At 37.2% G+C, this 23,032-nt stretch overlaps 1 protein-coding gene and 1 long non-coding RNA gene across 35 annotated transcripts in view; one reads left to right on the plus strand and one right to left on the minus strand.

Moving 5' to 3' along the window:
• RIMS2 (regulating synaptic membrane exocytosis 2) overlaps positions 1 to 23,032 on the plus strand; it is a 695,597-nt gene that overhangs the window by 490,382 nt on the left and 182,183 nt on the right. For 10 of the 34 annotated variants that reach the window (XM_029062326.2, XM_039911826.1, XM_039911827.1 and 7 more), the window contains 3 exons: positions 1,125 to 1,157; positions 18,198 to 18,233; positions 22,258 to 22,358. The exons of 18 other annotated variants lie outside the window; for them this stretch is intronic. In XM_029062326.2, the coding sequence (XP_028918159.1) occupies positions 1,125 to 1,157; positions 18,198 to 18,233; positions 22,258 to 22,358 (170 nt within the window). The remainder of the gene's footprint in view (positions 1 to 1,124; positions 1,158 to 18,197; positions 18,234 to 22,257; positions 22,359 to 23,032) is intronic. 6 more of the 34 variants (XM_039911825.1, XM_029062335.2, XM_039911837.1 and 3 more) reach the window with 2 other exon arrangements.
• Positions 176 to 15,159, minus strand: LOC114811106. The gene is made up of 2 exons (XR_003758812.2): positions 14,993 to 15,159; positions 176 to 1,321 (listed from the first exon to the last, which is right to left on the minus strand). It is a non-coding gene; the product is annotated as an uncharacterized LOC114811106 (long non-coding RNA).

Here is a 23,032-nt window from a genome sequence, read left to right on the forward strand (position 1 = left end):
TATATTTTGTAGCATTTTGAGATGTTGACAGAATCCAGTTTAAGAAAAGGGGGGTGATCCTTTAGCACAACGAATACTCATCAGTAAGCTAAGTTATACTTTATTGCCTGTTACAGCCATGTTTTGCTCTTGTACTCATGGAAATCAAATCGCAATCCAGATATGTTGCCCAAAATTGAATCCAATAACTGTTTAATTTATATTTTTTTTGGAAATGCTTGGGATGATTGGGAAATGAAAATGGAAGGAATTGTAAGGTTGTTGTTTTGATACTTTTCACCTGTGCCAAAATTTTCAGTGCCAACTTTCTTATCTTTTGGAAGAGAGAAGCTAAGACTGGCAGGGTTTTGTGTGGTTTTAGACCATTTTTATTATGCTTCCAAAGTCTCCTCTGCTTAAGAAAAAGTTTTTTAAAAAGTTCTCCAAGAAACCTACAGTGTCAGAGTTTGGGTTTATAATTTAATATTTTAATGCACATTATCTGTGAGATGTTTTTTTCTAATGTGAATTTGTTTTCTTGAAATCATGAAATATGACTTTGCAGGGTTAAATATGGTGATTTGAAAGTTACTTGCTAAACTGTCTATGATAAATGGCATGTGTTTATAAATTGGCTTTTTTGTGAAAAATGTAAATTCATAAGTACTATTGGGACATAGATCCACTGTATTGATTGGGTGAAATAATACCTACATTTTCTAATGCATTTCTTTTCATTTGTAAATAGAGTATCCATTTTGCAAAACAAATTCAAGGTTAAGAGTGATAGTGAAGTGGTTACCATTCACCTTGCACTGAACTAAACCTTTCCTTCTTCCCCAAATGTCTGGACTTGCTACTCAGAATTTATTGTAAAATTGTGTTATTTCTTCAATTCCTACACTAACTCTGTCTTTCTGGTTCTTTTCACCTACAGTAGTTTAACAAACTCTTCATTAGGTTTTTTTTTTCGTTTCCTTTTTTGGTGTGTGCTGTGTTATTTCTTTCCCATAATAGTGTGCTACAAGCTTCTCTCTCAAAACAATAATTGGTCCTTTCCCTCTGTGTCAGTTTTAACTTCTGAGTACATCCGCTCACGCCCATCTCCTTTGTCTATGTCTTTCCATTACACGATGTGATCACAGAAGAAGTGGAGTCACCACGAAGAAGAAACTCAGGTCTGTCTCTTCTACTGCTTTCTCTGGGTTTTTTTTTTTCATTTTACTTGAGATTTTATCATAAGCCATCTCATACTTTTCTATTTTCCTCTCAGTATATTTAAATCCTAAATCATGCAGAGCTTTTGAGTTTTGATGTTTACATTTTCATCTGGTAGTGGAACCTATAGAAAATAGACAGGAAAAGTAAAATGCCGAAACAAATAAGTTCAGGGTAACGTAAAATAAATCAACTAACTAATTCCAAGGTAAAATATAGTTAGTTTTGATTATCAGAATAATTTTAAGGTTACTATTACCTATTCATTGTGTTCACAATCAGTGCATTGTTTTTTTTTTGTTTGTTTTTAAAGTATCGATTACTTTCTAATGCCAAGTGGAAATATGTAGAAGTCTGATTTTATAATACAATTTTGCCTTCGTAGATATAGAGATACCTCAGCTGCCTATCTTGCAAAAAAAAGTGCAGACATGGGGATCATTAATGTCTTTGCATTGAAATCTTTGATTGCAATGCTTATTTTGCTTTCAGCGCCAGAGAAGATTTAGGACATAAATAGGTCAACTGTACATTCCAGTTTAGCCAGGATGATTGTGGATTGTTAGTGGCTGTCCTGAACAATTTGGGAAAAGTAGAACAAATGGCCCTTGATTAGGACTCTTCTGGTTAAAAGCCACAGCCTATTTCGCACTGACCTCCAGCTGCTCTTAGTCATTTAAATGCTTAGCCTGCTATGAGCAGGGGGAGGTATGCTCAGTACAGGCTCAGTTAAGGAACCTGGAAATTATTTGTTTGGGAGGGGTTCTGGAGGGTTTTAGTCCTACACCTCCCTCCCACAATAGTCAAGAAGGGTTCCAAGTTAGAGATGGATGGTATCCCAGTGTCCCAGTTTTAAACAAAAATAGCATGATTGACAGAGAAATCAGCAAGAAAGGCAGTCTCTTTTAGATTCTCATTTTAGAAACAGTTCACAGTTATGACATCAGAAGAAATGTGGTGCTTCACAAGAGAAGAGGGGTCTGCTATTGAAGGTCAGCAGCAAAAGACCCAAGGTCTCTGACTTCTGTTGTCAGTTATGTGAGTACCACCTGAAAGTATGGAGTTACCTTTTATGAGAGGGGATAAAGAAAGCCGATGTTCCCTTACATGGAGGCTGCCAGGAAATTCTACATCCCACATCTTCATTGTCTGGGACTACGTAATGAATGAGGCCTTCCCTCCTCAGGATTTTTCTTGGCATTTCAGTCCATGTATTTTCTTACCCTTTTTAGTGAATATTCTGTCATCTTCAAAAATGTATTACCTTTGCTTTCAACTTTGCCAAAAATTATGCTACATTTAAATTTTAAGCTTGGGGCCATGACTTTCTTGGGGTAAGCATTTGGAAAGACACAGTACTGATCTTTGGTAGGTCTGGAAGTGATAAATTCCATTAATTTCAATTTCATCAAATCTGCATCATATTGAGCAAATCATACAACTCTTTTTAATGTAGTTGGTCTTCTGTTGTGTAGAAAACTAATTTTGAGTAGTGTTCAATGTGGAAGCAGTGTGACCTAATGGAAATAGCACAAGCCTAGGAATCAGAGGACCTGGGTGCTAATCCTGGCTCCTTCATATCCCTCAATCAATCATATATGTGGAGCACTTATTGTGTGCAGAGCACTGTAATAATTGCTTGGGAGAGTACACTATAACAGAGTTGATAGGTTCCTTGCCCATAATGAGCTGCTGTGTGTGTGACCTTGAGCAAGTCACTTAGCTCCTCTGTGCATCTGCAAAATAGGGATTCAATATCTGTTCTCCCTCCTACTTAGACCTCAAGTCATTCATTCATTCAATCATATTTATTGAACGCTTACTGTGTGCAGAGCACTGTACTAAGCACTTGACCCATGTGGGACCTGATTATCTTGTATCTACCCCAACACTAGTACAGTGCTCTGCACACAGTAAGTGCTCAATAAATATGATTGAATGAATGAATGAATCCTTGATAAATAACACAATTAATATTATTATTATTGTAGTAAATATTTTCTTAAAGACAGGCAACATCAAGCAGATGAATAGAGAGAAAAAGAGTCGAGGCAAACGGATCTTCAATTAGTGCCCCTTTTCCAGAACTTTCCACCCCAATTCTATCCATTTTTTGTAACGAGATGGCAAAGGGAAGGGTGAAGTTGGAGAGATCAATCAATGGTATCTTTTGAGAGCTTACTGAGCACTGTATTAAGTGCTTGAGAGAATGCAATGCCAATCAATCACTCAGTGGTATTTATTGAGCACTTACTATGCAGAGCCCTCTACTAAGTGCTTGGGAGAGTACAATACAGCAGAGGTGGCAGTCCCATTCCCTGCCCACAAGGAGTTTACGGTCTAGTGGAATGAAAGAGGGTGGTGATTTAAATTCTTGGTAATCAGAAATATGGCCATATTTGGACTGGTGGAGGTGGGGTCAAAAAGGAAGAGAGAGAGAGGAGGGGAAAGAATCATAAAGGAACGGAGGTGAAAGGGAACTGTGAACAGGACTGTTCACCCTCTCCTTCTCTCTCTTTCCTGTGCCCCTCCCAACCTGCTCTCCCCCGCCCCCCCCCACCCAACTCCCCAGCCAGAGATCAGATTTAGCTGTGCTGCTCAGACACAGGGCCAGAAAGAGCTCTTTCTTTTCTTGCTCCTACCAGCAGTCCCTGCTCCTGCTTGCAGGCCTCTACATCTTCCTCTCCTCCTGGCCATGAAAAGCTGCCAACAGTATAGGTGGGAAATCCCTTCCATGAAGGGACAGGAACTCTCTCCCTGGGCAAAACAGAAGGTGTTTGCCCCCCAACACAGCTTGTAGGTGGGTTGCAGCAGTGTATGATGCCTTCCCATGCATTTCATTATCTCTAAGCAACTTAGAAGAGTGTTTTGCACATAGTAAGCACTCACTAAATACCATTGATTAGGCCTCAAGTTCCTCACCCTCCCATCCTGGTTTTTAGAGCCATATTTTGGTTCCAAGAGCCAGATCCAGCTCCCAAGCCATAGGTTACAGATCGCTCTACTTGCGGTTAGAAGTGAGGTTACTCAAAATGCTCTTTAAAAGGTTCCTGTGGTTTTTTAGTTCTTCAAATGGGAAAGCAATCTGGTTTTAGTTTAGAAGTAACACTCTAAGTGCTTAGTCAAGTATTAGTAATCAATCAATCAAAGATATTTCTTTAGCACTCACTGTGTGAAGAGAGATCACTGTACTAAGCATTTGGAATAGTACAACAGCAGATGCCAACCTTGCCCACAAGGAGCTGAAAATTTACAGGGTTCTTAAAGCTCCTCCTTATATATCTGCCCAGCAGTCAATCAGTCATATGTATTGAGCGCTCACTGGGTTTGCAGAGCATATATTAAGCACTTGGAAGAGTACAGTATTGCAGGGTTGGTATACGGTTCCCCTGCCCACAAGGAATTTACAGGCCACAAGGGGATATAAACCTTGATATAAATAAATAAATTATACATATGTACATAAATGCTGTGGGCTGAAGAACGTGTGAATAAAGGATGCAAATACAAGTTCAAGGGTGATGCAAAAAGGTGAGGATGAGGAGGAAATGCGGGCTTAATCAGGCAAGGTCTCTTGGGGAAATGTGCTTTTGATAAGACTTTGGAGGTCGGGAGAGTGATCTTCTGTTGGATATGAAGAGAGAGAGAGAGTTCCAGGCCAGAGGCAGGACATGGGAAAGAGGTCACCGGCAAGATAGGCACATTGAGTATGTTGGCATTAAAGGAGCAAAGTATGCAAACTGAATTGTAGTAGGAACACAGCAAGGTTATGTAGGAGGAGGCAAGGTGATTGCTTTAAAGCCTATGGTAAGGAGTTTGTGTTTGATGCAGAGGTGGATGGGTAACCACTGAAGGTTCATGAGAAATGGAGAACCATGGACTGAACGGTTTAATAGGAAAAAATGGTAGCAATGTTGCTACCTATTATAGAGAACTAGGAAAGGGAGATCAAAAGGGCAGTTTCCTAGTGGCGTTACTGATGTATTTTGGAAAGGGATAGAACTGAAATGTGGAGCAAGCTGAGAAGCGAGGGAGCAGATAGTGCTTCTGAAAGAAGGTTAGTGTGAAAGGAGCCACAGAGTGGAAAGTCTTGCGGGTGCCATTTAGTTCTTAAATTAAGAGTGAAAAAATGATTGTCCTGCTGTCCTGAAAAATACACTTGAAAGATTAAATTGTTGGGCTAATTTAGACTTTGCCTCTTTTTATTTTGGCTTACTCTAAATTGAATTTTAAATTGAAATCTTATGAAATGCTAAAACAGATTTTAATTTACAAATAAAACAGCTTTCCAGCTCGTAGGACTTAAACTCCTTGAGACATTAACAAAAAAAGTCCCCAAATTTAAACTGAGGAGGCAGAAGGAGAAACTGAGCAACTCTTTCACAATTGGTTTCCCAGCCTGGGATACTGGTTCTAAGAAAAGGAGCTCTTGTGAGCACTGGGTCCCTTTTCACATTACCCTTCCTTGATTCTTGGAAACTCCACCCACATTGTCCAGTCCTGTATTTACTTCAAATGTGGAGATTTTCAGAGCCCAAGGAGCCTCCTAGAGAGGAAGAACTGCTGAGAAGCCAGAGTTTTAACAGGGCCCCAAAGCCATTTAAGAAGTTACTTAGATTAGGTCTTTAAAAACATCATAAGCAGGAGGCATAATGAAGCTGAGGAAGAAGAATGAAGCAGTTTGGCCTAGTTTTGGAAAGAGTAGGGACTCTAGAGTCAGGAGATCTGGGTTCTAATTCAGGCTCTTCCACTTGCGTGCTCTGTGGCCTATTTGCTTTTTTAGATCGTGAACCCCCTCCAAGGGGCAAATTCCCAACTGTGTATTCTTTCCCAGAGCTTAACACAGTGCTCTGCACACAGTAAGTAGTGTTAATAAATACTGTTATTACTACTTACCAGATGCCAAGCACTGGGGTAGGTAAATATAAATTTATCAGGTTGGATGCAGGCCCTGTTCCACATGGGACTCAATCTATCTTATTTATTGAGCACGTATGTATGCAGAGCCCTTAATGTTTGGAGAGTACAATATAACAATATTACAGACTAGGATAGATATTCAATCTCCATTTTACCGATGAGGAAACAGATGTACAGAGAAGTGACTTTTCCAAGGTCACACAATTGGCAAATGATATACCAGGGATTAGAACCCAGTTCTCTGACTCTCAGGACAATACTCTTTCAAGTAGGCTAAGCTACTTCTCTTTTTCACCATTTTTTTCTGTAGCCCCTTGTGAAGTAAACTTTTCAGTCCTATTCATTTGTTCCTTTGGGGAATAAAGAAATTGAAGTCAATTTATTTGAAGAAAGGTTCAATATTGTGGGATTTTGCTTTTTGTGCATGACTTTTATGCATGGCACCGAAGGAATAAGAACGAGTGGGGTTATAATTTAAGATCATACCATCGTGCCCTTATTGTCAGGCTGCTGTCAGATTAATCATCTAGTTCAATTTAAAAGTTAAATCAAGTTCTTTATAATGCTTGTTCAGTGGGGCCCAGATTTTCCTTGCCAGTGAGAAGCCGTGTGGCCTACTGGGTAGAGCATGGGCTTGGGAGTCAGAAGGACCTGGTTCTAATCCAGCTCTTCCAATCATCTGTTAGGTGACTTTGGGCAAGTCACGTCACTTCTCTGTGCCTCACTTAGCTCATCTGTAAAATGGGGATTAAGATTGTGAGTCCCATGTAAACTTGCTCCTAGACTGCAAGTTCCTAGTGGGCAGGGAATGTGTCTTGCTTTTTGTTATATTGTACTCTTCCAAGTGCTTAGAACAGTACTCTGCACACACAGTACACACTCAATAAATTCGATTGAATAAATGAATGAACAGGGACTGTGTCCAACCTGATTATCTTGCATCTACTCCAGCACTTAGAACAGTGCCTGGCACATAGTAAACTTAATAAAAACAATAAAAAAAAAATGGTGTTTAGGTCATTGAAAATAGCCACAAGTGAAAAAGCTGAGGTTACTAAGACAAATGCACATAGAACAAAGGGAAATAGGAAGTGCATGGTGTATGTGGCATCACGCCTGGTAATTCAGTTTGTGAAAAAGTTCCAGAAAGCCAGTCGACTGCTTCAAGCCAGCTGCTGTCTAAGAATCACATTGTGCTTTTGTTACTGAATCATCCATTTGTTAGGGAACTTAATGGTAGCTGATAAAGTTTGCTGCTATCATGAACTAATTAATTATTGATACAGGGGCAGAGAAGCATAATGTGGACCTATACTGCACTTGCTTGAAATGACAGGCAGTGTAAATCCATGACAAAGGAAAAACTGAATGCCATGCTCGCCCCAGTGGTGTTTAGGAAATTGGTCCTCAGAACCATGGGTGTCAAGAAGATCTGTACATATTTTTAGGGCATAGGACCAAACTTATAAAGGGGTTAGTAAGTCCCTGACTTCATACGATGCCATAAACCAATAAAAACAATGAAATTATTTTCACCTATTTATAGAAATCTTAATTAAAACACCAGGGGAAGAACTTCCATGGCAACCTTCAAGGTTACAGAAAATTAAAGGGGAAAAACACTCTCATTGTGGAGGACAGGGAGTTTCTGGGAAGCTGGGGCAGCTTCTAAATAAGCTTTTCAATTAGTCACTTGTATTTATTGAGTCCTTGTATTTATTGTGCACTGTACTAAGTGCTTGGGAGAGTACAACACAACAGAATTAGCAGACATGTTCCCTGCACATTCAGGAGCTTATGGTCTTGAGCATAAGCTATTTTAATAAGTTGTTTTTAATAGTGTTAAAATAAGTTCCTACATAAATATTTCCCAAAATTCCAGTATAGATGTAGATGGAGAAAACAGTGACTTACCCTCCTAGCATAGAGGGAAGTTATGAAGGTCAATAGTTGCAGTACTTTGAATCTTTAGGGACTCAACATATTGGTATTTTTTGAGGGCTGACTGCATGGGGAGCACTGTATTGTACAGATCTAAAGAAGTAGACTACCATTTTAAAAACTATTATAATTATTATTTCTACTAGTTGGAGTGGAGAGTAGGAATATTTCATGCACTCATTTGCTGTATATTTTCCAGGTTAACTTAGTAGTACAACAGGAATTTAGATTATATATTACATTGTTAGTTGCTGTCGATTTCCATATTTTTAACAGGATCTAGAACATTCTAAATGTGTTAGATTATGTCACATAAGTCAACCATTCCATTTTAAGGTGAAACTTGTAAATCACAAACACCCAATCAGATATCTTTTTGAAGAAGGATAAGGGAATTGAAGGGAAGGAAGGTGAAAATCATATTTCCCAGTTGGTAAATCGATCATTGGTGTTTGAAGTGCTCAAATATATACAGAGCACTATTCTAAATGCTTAGGAGAGTCTGATACACAGAATTAGTAAACATATTCAGTTGTATTTGAGCACTAACTGTCTGCAAAGCACTGTAGTAAGCACTTGGGAGAGTACACTGCAAAACAAAGAGACACATCCCGTTGACAACCATCTCACAGTCCCTTCTCCCACAAGAACACCCTATTTTTCAGCCACCAAAGAGGTTGTACTGGACAAAGCCAAGCTCAGAGAATTCTTTTGGGGTATCCCTCCAGTGCTGAGAACAGTGCCCAGTGCTTAGAACAGTGCTTGGCACACAGTAAGCGCTTAACAAATACCATCATTATTACTGGAACTTCAAGGTCTCTTCCCTCTGGCCCTGCTGTGAGTGATGGGGTGCCCAGATCTTGTGTTCTAAGCCTTGTTCTTAGGACATGAGGTCCATCTGTAAGATTTAATTGATGGTGTAAGCAGATTAGCCATAGGAATAAGAGGTCAGTTTTCTGGTTTATGGATTCATTTTAGCTTTACCCTTTGCGATTCCAGTTCCTTTCTAAATAAATCCTGCTCTATATAAACATTCTCTGAGTAAATTACTATTTCTTGCTAATATTATGTCTGTGAATTTCCTCAAAAAATGTTCCTCAAAAGCATCTTAGGTTCCCAAGGAGTTGACTCAAGGATTCGCCAACTCCCCTATTCATTTTTGAATATCTTGATTAGAGAAGGGATTTGCTTTTGCTTCTCATTCAAGATACTTTGGCTAAAGGTTTTACAATTTCAAATAAATGGTGTTTAGTGCTTCTATCAATTTCTGAGTCTGACATGTTGAATCTTTCAAAAGAATCATTATAAGCAGAATGTTTACTTCTATTTAAAGATGAATATGTTAGCAGTTAAGGGGAAATTTTTCAAGTGATTATACATTTTTTTCAATACCAATGTTTTAATAGTGTTATGAAATTTAAATTGGGTAAAGGATAATCCAAAACCAATTCTAAAAATGTATTAGGTGACACACCGCCTGGTGGGGGACCTTGTTCTTCAATCAATCAAGTATTGAGTACTTACCTTGTGCTCGGCACATAGTAAGCGCTTAACAAATACCAACATTATTATTATTATTATGTGCAGAGCACTGTACTAAGTGCAATAGAGTTGGTAGACCTATTTTCTGTCCACAAGGAGCTTACAACCTAGAGAGTGAGACAGACATTACAGATAGGGGAAATGACAGCATGCAAGAATAGCTACATAAGTGCTGTGCTCTGCTAAATTGGACTGCTTAGAGGAAGGGGAGTCTCCCAGAAACTCCTCTTCTACCCATCTCCCACTTCTCTAATCGCCATTAGAGCATTGTAGAGCGAAATACTAAAATCTAAAATGATAAAAACCAAAAGCTACTGTGCTAATGTGTTGCTCTCTTGTCTGTTGTCTGAAACATATTCAAGAAGGCAGCCTTAACTGTTCCTCAGAGGCTGGACCAGAAAATAATCTCACAGTTTTAGAAATTTGCTCTTGTCCTTGATTTCTTCTTTCTGGACCGAAAGGCTGAAGATTAAAAACATCCTGAGGGAAGGTCTGGATGGGTCTTTTCTCAGTTGCAGTGACAATCTTTAGTGAGAGAGGCATGAAGCTGAAGTAAGGTGGTCCCCCACCCCCAACCTCCAGCCCCCTGTGCCTACTCACTGGATGAAGGGCCATCTGGCCTTGGGGAGCTATGGAATGGGAGTAGACTCAAAACTAATTCTGCTTCATAGCCTGGACATCAAGGAGTCAGAAAAGTATCCTGGAAGTATCCTGTTGAACTACTATTAATTGTTTGATTGATTGAAAAAGGTTCTGAATGAGGTATAGGATAGATAAGCCAGTGTAAGGGGCCAGTTTTTCCCCAAACATAAAGGTGGGATTTATAAATTCATGGAGGTGGGAAATGAGGGAATTAAATGAAGCAGGAGACCTATATTTGCCCAGAATATTAACAGCATGGTCAATATTGTCCTTTTGCCTAAAATATCAGTATTCTGCTAAATATTCTATTTGCCAACTTCACTTTCACTTCCGCCTAATTTCTGCTTTGCTCCTCAACACGGTACAATAATCTCAGTACAATAATCATGAAAACTATCGCTGCCATCCTGCTAGTTATCATTTTCTAGGTTTTAGGCTGATTGAAATGTTGTAATACTAGTCTTCTCTGTAACCCAATGACTTTCTGATGCTGTCGATACTGGCAATTTTATTTTCAAATACTACTGATTGATAAAAAGCCTTGTAGACTGTAAGTTTCTTGTGGGCAGGGGATATGCCTACTTTGTTATATTGTACTCTCCCAAGTGTCAAGTGATCTAGACAGAGTAAGCACTCAAAAAATATGATGAATTAATTCATTGTAGACAAACAAGAACTCATAATTAGTCATAGATTAAGAGTTTTGATGGGCAGTTGTGAGTTCATGAAAATTCAACAGGGATATTTTAGAATCCATTAGCAAATTGAGTTGGAGCACACATTATTATGTAGGCACTATTATAAGTCATGTGAGCAGGGTCCTAAAATATATATTTAGATGAACCTTCAAAGGGTGAGATTTTTTCCACCCACTAGAATATTGAGCAGTGAGTAAACCTCTGATTTGCAAGGATTTTTCAGAAAATAAGTAGTGATTGAACTCTTGAAAAGAGAATAGGGTATACATTTTTAATTACAACCCTCTAATATGACATTTTCAAATTTATCTCTCTTCACCACAGGAAGTTCGCAATGTTGGTGTACAGTATAAGTGACTCAAATATTTGATTGTCCTTCTACTTCCCTGAATTGTTCACTGGGATGCTGAATGTGACGTTGTTCTGGTCTATAGCTATTTTCATTCTTCTAACTGACGTGTCAGCACAAAAGTCCACGAAAAGGAATCATTTGAAAGGAGAGCTCTGTTCTCACATTTTCCATATGTAAGAGTAATAATTATTATCATTTTTCAGAAAGGAAGGAAGGATTTCTTGAGAGGATCTTGAGGGTAATTTTGGAGCTTTTTCACCTTTGTTTGCTCCATTCTGAGAAGACTTTTTCTTCCCTCTACTTTTATCTTCCCCCGAAAACAGGACCATAGAGCATGGGCTTGGGAGTCAGAGATCATGTGTTTGAATCCCGGCTCTGCTTGTCAGTTGTGTGACTGTGGGCAAGTCACTGAACTTCTCTGTGCCTCAGTTTCCTTATCAGTACAATGGGGATTAAGACTGTGAGCCTCATGTGGGACAACCTGATTACCCTGTATCTCCCCCAGCACTTAGAACAGTGCTCTGCATATAGTAAGCACTTAATAAATACCAACATTATTATTATTATTATCATTTTAAAAAATCACATAGGTTGACACCAAGGAGCTGTAGTACTTTATGGCCTTAGAATTGTAATAGTCCTTGTGTGACTTCAGGATGATAAATGAGAGTCCTAGGAGAGTCCTTTAGGAAATCTGTTTCTTAGACAACAGAACTGACGCTGCAGAGGTAGAGACCTCAGGGGGCTTTTTTTAAATGTTGTTTGTTATGCACTTACTCTATGCTAGGCATTGTTCTAAGCACTGGGGTAGATAATAATTAATATTAATTATTTATTGTATTTTTTAAGCACTGCTTATGTGCCAAACACTGTTCTAAGCATTGGGGTAGATACAAGCTAATCAGGTTTGTTACAGTACCTATCCCAAATGGTGCTCACAGTCTTAATCTCCATTTTACAGATGAAGTAACTGAGGCACACAAAAGTTAAGTGATTTGCTCAAGGTCACACAGCAGACAAGTGTCAGAGTTGGGATTAGATCCCAGGTCTTTCTGACGTCCAGACCCATGCTCCATCCACTAGGCCATGCTACAATTTATTAGTCCCTCAATTCTCTGATCGAATCAGAAGTTTGTACTTCAGTTCATATTTCATAAGATCCTATCCCTGAGCCAAATGGCAGCAGCTAAGATTTCCCTGACTGACTTAGTGTTACTCTTTGAGGTGAGACCCCACTAGAGTTATAGGCAGATGGGGCCTGTCCAGTACACGAGCAGGTGCCCATTCACCTGTAGGCCCCAGAAACACACACATATTTGGAAGGATCTAAAGCCAGAATTTCCTGTGCTACACATCCTGCAGGCAAAAAGTAATTTTAAATGGATGACAATTCAGTATAAAATTTTTAGAATCAACTCAAGACCTGTGAATTAAGCAGGAGTATGAAGGGTCCACTATAAATACGCTCCAGTTTGACATCTGGGTCTATTTTGTATTTAGTCAGAAATGTGATTTGAAGTAGGAAGCATATGAAAGCAAAAAATGTGGATTTAAGTGTGAGAAGTTGTAAAGGGAACTAATTTTATTAAAGGTATTTATTGGTCCCAGATGGTACAGAGACAAAATGTGGCAAAATCATGTATTATTAAGATTCAGAAAGAATAATTTCTTTGTCAGGCATGAATAGCTCATTCTACAGTTGAGCCACTTTATGAAAATATACACTTGTAGGTGGACTGAGCTTTAGAAAAGCTACAAGTCAGTAAACTGTAAAATTATTACATAATATAAACGAATCCTTGTTAAAAGAAAGGTAATAGCTACTATATTGATATTTATTTCTTGCAAGTAGAAATAATCAGTTTTAATTGAGTGTTCACTGTGTGAAGAGCATTGTACTAAATCCTTGGGAGAGTAAATTCAGTAGTGTTAGTGGACACATTAAATGACCTCAAGAAGCTTACAAGGTAGTGGGGGTGGAAGACATTAAAATAAATTACAGATAGGGGAAGGAGCAGAGTATAAGGATCTGTGCATAAGTGCTAAGAAGGTGTGTATGTGTGGGAGGAAATAAAAGTGCTTAAGGGGGTACTGACTCAAGTGCATAGGTAACTCAAAAGGGAGAAAGAATAGAGTGGGGAGTGTAAAGGTTAATCAAGAGAGGAATCTTGGAAGAGTTGAATTAGTCATTCAGTGGTATTTATCAAGCATTTATTGTGCACAGAGCACCTTTTAATGCTTTTGGGAGAGTACAATACAATAGATTTGGTAGACACTTTTCATGCCCACCAAGAACTTGCAATCTAGAGCAGAAGACAGAAATTGAAATAAATTAGGGATATGTTCATAAGTCCTTTGGGGTGGAGGTGGGTTGTATATAAACTGCTTAAAAGGTACAGATGCAAGTTCATAGGCAGTGCTGAAGAGAGAGGGACTATGGGGAATGAGGGCTTAGGGAAAACCTCTTGGAGGAGGTGTGATTTTAGTAGGGCTTTGGTTGTTTGGCAATGGTAGTCTGTTATATGTGAAGGGGAAGGGAGTTCCAGGCCAGAAGGAGAACAGGGGAAAGGGCTCAGCAGTGAGATAGATGAGATCAAGGCACAGTGAGTAGGTTAGTGTTAGAGGAGTGAATTGTATGGGCTGGTTTGTAGTAGGAAATCAGTGTGGTAAGGTAGGAGTGGTTGAGCTGATTGAGTGATTTAAAGCAAACTGTAAGGAGTTTCTGTGTGATTTGGAAGTGGATGGAAGTTATTTAGGAATGGGGTGATGTGTACTGAATTATTTTTTTTTTAAAGACTATCTGGGGACCAGAGTGAAGTATGGACTGGAGGTGGGGAGAGGTTGGAGGCAAGGAGGTATGTGAGGAGGCAGCTCTTGGAGTAAAGGCAAGATATGACAAGTGGCTTGTAGTCTGGATGAAGAAGAAAACTGCAGATTCTAGAGATACTGTGATGGTAGAATGAACAAGATTTGTGAAAGACTGAATATACAGGTTGAATGAAAAGATGAGGTGAAGATAATGATGAGGTTTGGGCTTGTGAGACATGTGATGGTGTCTATAGTGATGATAAAGTTGAGGGGAGGAGAGGGTATGGGGAAGAAAATGAGATGTTTTGTTTTGGACATTTTAAGGAAGGACAGGTTAACATGAATATCGGTGGGGCTCCAAGTAGAGAATCTTGAAGGAAGGAGGAAATATAAGACTGCAGAGAGAGGTTTGGGCTGGAGAGGTAGATTTAGGAGTTTGTCTTAATAGAGATAGTAATTGAAGCAGTGGGAGAGAGTGAGTTCTCCAAGTGAGTGAGTGTAGATGGAGTATAGGAGGCCCAGAACTGAGTCTTGAGGGACTCCCACAGTTAAAAGGACGAAGGGAGAGGAGGAGCTGGTGAAAAAGAGTCAGAAAGAGAAGTCTTAGAAATATGAGTACCACCAAGAGAGGACAGTGTTAATGAAGTCAAGATTAGATAGTGTTTCCAGGAGAAGAGGGTGTTCCACCATGTCGAAGGCTACCAAGTAGAGTATTGGGAATTTGGAAAGAGGTCCAAGAAAAGGGAGGGAAATGGAGAGGCAGAGACACAGAAGCTAAGAGAGTTGTGAGAAATGCAAAATGAGAAAGAAAGTGAAACAAGTACAAGATATACACACACATGCATAGCCACAGTCTCTCATTCATTCAACCATATTTACACACCATACTTACTCGTATGATGTTCTCCTTCAGACAGTAACCTGAGAGAGAAACCCTGAGATAGACACTGATGTTCTCCTAGACTTCTGTTTCCAGGCTGTCTTCTTGCTCTCGCTTGGGACCGGGGGCTTATTGCTGCTACAACTCGAGGCTGCTGTTCAAGGGTTGTGTGTAACCACGACAGTGACTCCAGGCCTAGTCCCCTTAGAACGCTTAGGAAAAAGCTCCCATTGTGACAACAGGAGCAGTTGCAGCCTGGAGCTGAAGTGAGCGGCCTAAGAAGCAGCTTGGACTAGTAGAAAAAAACAGGGTCTGAAAGTCAGAAGACCTGGGTTCTAGTTCTGACTCTGTCACTTGTCTGCTGTGTGACTTTGGTAAAGTCACTTAACTTCTCTCTGCCTCAGTTTCTCCACCTGTCAAATAGGGATTCAGTGCTAGTTCTCCCTCTTAAACTTTGAGTCCCATGAGGGACATGGACTTTGTCCAACCTGATTAATTTGTACCTATCCCTGCACTTAGAAACCTGTTTGACACATAGTAGTTGCTTAACAAATACCATTAAAAAAAAATGAACTCAACAACCAGCATAGACAGGAGAGGGATGAGCTTGGTAAACTGTCCTTCTCTCCCGATTCCCTTTTGCCAGTCAGCCACATGCAACCCACTGGGTTTACGACTACTATACACTGTATATAGAGATAAATATTAATATATTCAGGTGCTGTTGTCTTTTGCTCAACTCCAAATTATGATCGAGCCTTTAGTTGCCGCTTAATGGAAAATAAGTTTCCAGTATCTTCCCACGTCATTCTGAAATAGTGTATTACTTATCTAATTGTCACTTATGAGTTTATTTCAGTTGAGCTCTCATCAGTTTTTCAGTTTGCTACTGGAGCTGTTATTAATAGTTGTATGAACTGTTGCTATCTTAAATGTTATAGCAAACAAAATGAAGGCTGCCATTCAGTTAAGGAAATATTATTATTTAATAGAAAGTGGTATCTTAAAGGAGATAATTTAATATTCTAATGTGTAGTATACCAATATCTTCATTTGGCTCAATTTAAACAAGAGACCTTAGCAGAAGTTAATTACTTATACTTTCTGTAAAGTAAAGATCAAGTATGTGAAGGACAGGAACACTACAAAATTTTTTGAAAATGACTGTTATTAAAGAAGGCCCAGCAACAGACCCTCAAAAAGATGAGCTATAATTAAGAAACACTTACCCAATGTTTGAACTTGGGCAAGTCTCTCAACTTTTCTATGTCTTTATCTGTAAAAGGGTATTCAATACCTGTTCTCCCTCCTATTTAGACTGTGAGTCCCATGTGGGACAGGGACTGTATCCAAACTGATTCTTGCATCTACCACAGTGTCTAGAACAGCGCTTAAAACATAGTAAACACTTAACAAATACCATTACTTTCATTATAATTATTTTTATTCTAAATCTACCTGTCAGTTTATAATGTTTTATTTACCCTGCAAATAATTTATCATGCACACTACAATGAAAAATTGTGAATTACTTATTTTTAAGAAGAGACATTTTAAAAACATTTTCTCTCAAGTGAAAGCTAAAATATATTACACTCTTGGTGATTATTTTCTTTTAGAATAATGACATTGACTTAGTGATTCACTTCTTCACTTTTTTTCATGATCCTATCAAATCACAAATAGATGGGAAATGAAGAATAATATTTTTTCAAAATATGATTATAAAGGAAACTGTTGAAGCCCACTGACTCAAGAATACTTACATTTGGAAGTCATACAGAACAATTTGACTTTCAATTTCATAGTTCTCTGATTTTTGAATTTGTGTTATTTATAAGTCATTAGAATCATGTATACTATTGACTTATTTCCCATATTTTAAATTATTTCATTTTACAAGAAATATTGCCTTATGTTTGATCATACTGTAAAGGTGAAGAATTAGTCTTTTGTTCAACTTTTAAAATGTGAAAAGTTTAGCTGAGTAAATTTGATGAATTAACCCCATTGCTGCTTGTCTTTACTGAATAATGAACACAATCATGCCACCAGCAAAAGACAGTCTTAATTTTGTTAATTGAAATATGGGTACTTATGATCAAATAAATATTGAATTTTCCCTGTTCAGTTGTATTTTGTTGTAGGGGAGAATGGAAGCAAGAATACTATCATGAAAGAGACAACACAAGCCAATTTTTTCAATGTATCATTGCCTTTCATCTTTGAATATGACACTGCCCTTCACAGAATGTGGTTTTGTAGGCACTTTTGTTTCTGAACATATATTTGATTTCTCTGTCACAATGTCTTTAGTAACATCTTTTTAAAAACATCTCTTAAATATGTGGGTTTACCTAGATATATCAGAATTGATAGTTTAGCATAGCATGTGGCCATTAATCACATCCCTTTATGGGATACCCATTTAGAATTAATGCAAGGCATCAAACATTTTATAATTTTCATTCTTCTACTTGACCATAGTTTTAATTGCCCTGAGGGAATATTTAATAGAGTTCTTACTCTTACTTTAAAGAACATTTCCATACAGAGCAAAAAGTATATACTAATACAATAAGGAGTATAGTGCCTACAAAACAGGCACAGTGCACTTATTTTGTTTACAAAATAATCCTACCCTATAGCAAGTCAATTGTTTTTGTGTGCAACAATACAGGCTTCTATTAATATTATTATTATTACTTTACTATTGATCTTAGATAGTTGGAAAAATATGCCTATTTACTTTTGAGAGTTGTTCAGAAATCATTCTGAAAAAGTCAAAGGCCATTGATTGTTCACGATATATTGCAAATCATAAAACAGGACCACATGCCAGTTAGAATTTTTTTCTTTTTCATTAAATATGTATTTATCTCACGTTTATATAAGCAATTAGACTATTTCTCTATCCATTCACATACTGAAAATTGGACTGGAAGTGTAAAATTAAACTAAGATCTTCCAACTTTAAGAATCAATTTTGGAGGTACACACAACAGTTTTCAGATATTATGCCTATGCCTTCATTGTGCTTCTTCTGGCTGGTACTTTAAACCACAGGGTTGACATTTACAGGTTGCATTCATTTGCCCTTTTTTCTTTTTCCTTTTAAATAAAAAAAATTATGTTATCTTTGTTATTTTTTCTTGCGTTCTCTCTTTTTCTCTCTCCTTTTTCTTTCTCATTTTATTCATTGCTTTCATTTACTTAGAAGAAAAGAATGCAGAACCAGACAATGGGGATTCAGGTAGGGCAGTTTATTAAACATCTGTTGGTTTTTCTGCCCTAGATTTTGTGGTAAACTTTTGTGTCATACAGGTGATATTGTTTGTGATTTTATCTGCAAAAAAATCCAAAGAAAGAGTGTTTTCAATATTTATTATAACTCATTTCTCAAAGGTATAAAGAAAAGCTTACAATTTACTAATGCCAATCATATATTGAAGTATATTACCATTATTTGACTGCAGGGGGGAGTTGACAACACCACAATTTCTAGATTGGTTCACTTATGAGAAATATAATTTCTTTGGTATTTATGTTAAGTAACTGATATAAACAGATATAGTCAAACAAAAATGCTCATGTGTTATTTTGAAAAATCCAACAAAACCCCCTTTTTTCAAGAAAGAAATCTAGGTGTTAATATGAAGTTCAGATTTTTATTAATTGAATTCATTTTTTTTCAGAACCATTAGATCATTGGGTTTTTTGTTTATTTTGTATTCAGTTACTGTAGATGAGAGCAATATACAGTCTACTTTTCATGTTTTAACATATTAGATTTGGGAGCCTAAATTTAGAACACCTTTATTACTGGCCCAGATCAATCTGAGCAAATCATTCAGTTAACTAACTTTGATGACTTCCTGTCTTTAAAATTAGATTGACTGTTTTGAATATTTTATCCTTTGTAGCTTTAAGATTTTTCATTGTCTTAAAGATTAAGGGGTTAAATTTACAACACACCAGCAAAGTTTGACCAAAGGGGTTTAGAAAATCTTTTGAATAGACCAGTCAGTGGTATTTATTGAGTACTTACTGTTATAAGTGCTTGGAAAGTGCAGTTACAACAGATTTATTAGAAGTGATCCCTGCCCACAAGGCGTTTACAGTCTTCAGAGAGAGACAGACTTTAAAATAGATTGCAGATAGACAACAATGAAAATCTACTGAGTAAAACATAGCTTTGAATTGAACGAGGATGGACTAGATGTTTACATTTTAAGAAAATGTTGGAAAATAATTAGAGATAATTCATGGACCTGAAATACTGACAATTTATCTGTGTCTATTGTTGTTTTCTCCAGGTTTATGACTTAAAACCTTAAGTCATAGTAAATTAAAATATAGAGAGTTTTAAATAAATTATTACCAAAGTTAATGGACTAACAATAGAGGAAAATATACAAATTAGAAAAGCTAAAATTAATGAGATTCATCAATAGTCTCAAACTCTAAACTTTTTCAGCCCAATTTAAACTGATTTATTAAATGCCTTCAATAGGAATAATATTGGATAAGATCTATGTTTAGGTGGATTTAGCAATATAGAGACCCAGAACATCAAAGTGATCCCTTGTTCAAATATAAATTTGGGATATATGCTATTTTTATACATTTTCATTAAAAATTGTAAATGATTCTGAAGAGGCTCTTCAATGATTGTTGGTATTTTCATCCTATTAAAAGGTTTATCCATCCAAATTTGATGGAATACATATTTATTCCTAAATATGTGTCCTTTTTTTTTATCAGTTTTGGAATCGAAGGTCACAGCCAAACCAAGCAGTAAGCAAACAATTTGCTACAGCTAACATATTTAGCTCGAGAGATTTTACCTGACTGGTGGTACTCTTCAGACTCATGTCAGAAATGCAATCCTGTTGTATACAAATGCTAGTTGGAAGGAGAGGTGAAAGGGTTGTGTGTGTGTAAGTCAGTTGATTGTATTTATTGAATGTTTTCTGTGTGCAGAGCACTGTACTAAGCCCTTGGAAGAGTGCAAGTTAAAAATGAAGAGACACATTCCCTGCCCTAAGTGTGAGAAAATATGTGTGTGTGATTGTGTGGGGAGGAATGTCTGTTTGGGAGTGTGCGTTTGTATGTAAAACTTAGGAAGCCTTGGCATCATAAACAAATTCCCTTAGGTCTTTCAGAGAATATCCTTCCCCAGATGGCTCCAGTTGCTCCTATCCCAAAGTTTTATGTTGCAAATGTCTTGCTGTGGTGGCTATAATAGGTTCCCTGGAGATCTGCCTATAAATTTTGCTAGGTGGGTAGGTAGTGGGACCTGTAAGCTTAGATTTAGACTGTGAGCCCCATGTGGGACAGAGACCTGATTATCTTGTACCTATACCAGAGCTTAATACAATGCTTGGCACATAGTAAGTGCTTAATAAATATCATAATTAAAATTATCTGGAGGATAGAGCTCAAATCTGGTGTTTGTGACATGGACTCAAATTCAGGTTTTGCCACTGCTTTGTTGAATAAACCTGGAGAAGAAACTGCCTCTCCGAATCTCTGGAAACTTATGCAACTACTATTATACAACTACTCTGCAAATTTTCAATTCATAGAATACTCCTGGGAGATTCTGACATTTTTGCACCTTTCCATTTCAAAGCTACTGTTTTAAAAAAAAATCCTACTCACTATCAAATGCTTTTACTGTATAAAGAATTATCAAGTAAAAATTTGATCTATCTTCAGTAGTTCATTTAAATCAATTTAAATGTAGCATTAAAGCTTCCATTAAATTGATTTATTTTATGTATGTTTGACATATTTTACCGAATACCTCTTTAATCCCTGTATGACACACTTTCTCTGTCTTTTTTAATATTCTATTTCCCTTCATTATTTTTTATTTCTGACTTGCTTCCAACAGTATTTCTGTTGTTTGCAATGAGCTTACCCTGGGCAGAATGATATTTTGAAATCCATTTGTCAACTTGTTTATCAGATTGTGTTTTTGTTACATTGGAATAATTTTAGTTTTTTTATTTTGAAACTTTTAAATTAGCTTAAAATTTCAAACAGCTCTTTTTGAAGAAATTCATTCATTTGGTTAGTCACCATAACTGTTACTTCAAAGCTTCCATTTCAGTTCAGGGGTGTATTGCCCTTTTAATGTTTGTAATTTACATGAGCAAGTGTCTTAAAGTTTTATTATAACTCCTTGCTTGAAACTTTACTCTGTTGAGAATATGTCTCAGTTGACAAATCCATACTGTGAGATTAAGGTGATCTGTTTTTTTACATGTTTTTAGAGTAATGAAATTTGACTGCAGGAAAAATTCACTTGAAAATATGACAACTAAGATACTTGTTCATGTATGCAAAATAATGCTACTTGAGGAAAAAGCATAACATAGGTCATCGATTTATTGTTTCATCTAGGAAATGTATGCCTATGTTCAATAGCTTTAGCTGGGGTGTTCTGTGATATCCCTGCTAGCTTGGACGTTGCTCTATGTGTCAATACAGGGCTATTATTTTCTCACTTTTCACATATCCAACTATTCTCATTCAGTCTCTCTCTGAAGGTTTGATTACCAAAATTGACTTCAACATTCCTGTGAGGCTTGACAGCCCTGTGTGCTGCAGGCATTTTGTGTCAGGAATCCCTTCTCCTCTGTTGACTTACTGCTATATTCTTGGTCTCCTGGAGGCAGTCTGTTTCCCTTGTGGTTATATCCTTTTGATCCTCAGCGCAGTTCAATGACCCAATCAATTATTTCAGAATACATTTTTAAAAACATTGATTCTACCGCACCAAATGATAACAAATGAAACCTAATTAAATAACAATTAATTTATTATTTGTCACGTAAAACCAACTATTCATATTATTAGATTGTCGTAGAATGTCAATCTTTTTGGGATAAATGAACATGCCAACAAAACCCCCTTTTTTGGGGGTTTTTTTTTCTTTCATGGGCTTGTGGTCTTCTATCTAATGTAAGGTTCAATTATTCCTCACATTAAAAAGTTCATTTTAATTTAAATCCAGTAGAGGTTAAACTATTCAGGAAGATATTTTCTCCTACTTTGAACATATAAATTACTTTTCAGAAGATGGGATTTCAGTTTTAGATAACAACCAGAGCTTGAATAAGACCCTGAATTTGTTAAGGATTATGAAAGTGAAAATGATTGACATCAGATCTATAATCCTCCTATAAAATTATTTGAACCTGGCTCAGAATGAAGACTGGATATTCACTGTGTGTTTGTATGTGTGTGTTTTTTTTTTAACCCAACAGGTACTTTGGATATAGAAGAGAGAACTCGCCACTTGAAAATGAACAAATACAAACAGGTAGCAGGATCAGACTCCAGACTGGAACAAGATTATCCTTCTAAGGCAAGATATTTTTTGTTTTAAATAGCTGCAGAATAAACAGGTGTTTATCTGATGCTATTAAATAGGTGAGGACTATTAAACTTTGTGTATGCATATAATTTGAAACATTGTTAGGATAGCATTTTATGAAGCAAAAGTAGTGTTTACTTTGATGAAAAAATGCTGTGTTGTAATAATCATATTTATTGACCATGTACTGTGTGCAGAGCACTTGGGAGAGTATAACAGAGTTGGTAGACCTGTTCCTTGCCCTCAACAAGCCTACAGTCTAGAGGGCAGAACACTGTACTGAGCTTTTGGGAGAGTACAGTAAAGCAGGGTTGATAGACATGTTCCCTACCCTCAAGGGGCTTCCAGTCTAGAGGAATAGTTATCTAGTCAAATCAATAAAGAGTGGGGACAAGATATATTAGAAATTATAATCATCCTTACTTAATTCTACCAAAGTCATAGTAGTCCTAGAAATCTTAAAATACATGTGCGTGGGTAGGATATGAGGCTGAGTTTATTTTTTTCTCCTCTCTTTTCCCTTTTTCTCCTCCTCTCCCTTCTCCTCTTTCCCTCCTTTTTCCTTTCTTCCTTCTATTAATCAATCATATTTAGTGAGTGCTTACTGTGTGCAGGGCACTGTTCTAAGCACTTGGGAGAGTACAGTACAACAATATAAAAGACAT

The sequence above is a fragment of the Ornithorhynchus anatinus genome, chromosome 4, assembly GCF_004115215.2.
Source record: "Ornithorhynchus anatinus isolate Pmale09 chromosome 4, mOrnAna1.pri.v4, whole genome shotgun sequence".
NCBI lineage: Eukaryota > Metazoa > Chordata > Mammalia > Monotremata > Ornithorhynchidae > Ornithorhynchus > Ornithorhynchus anatinus.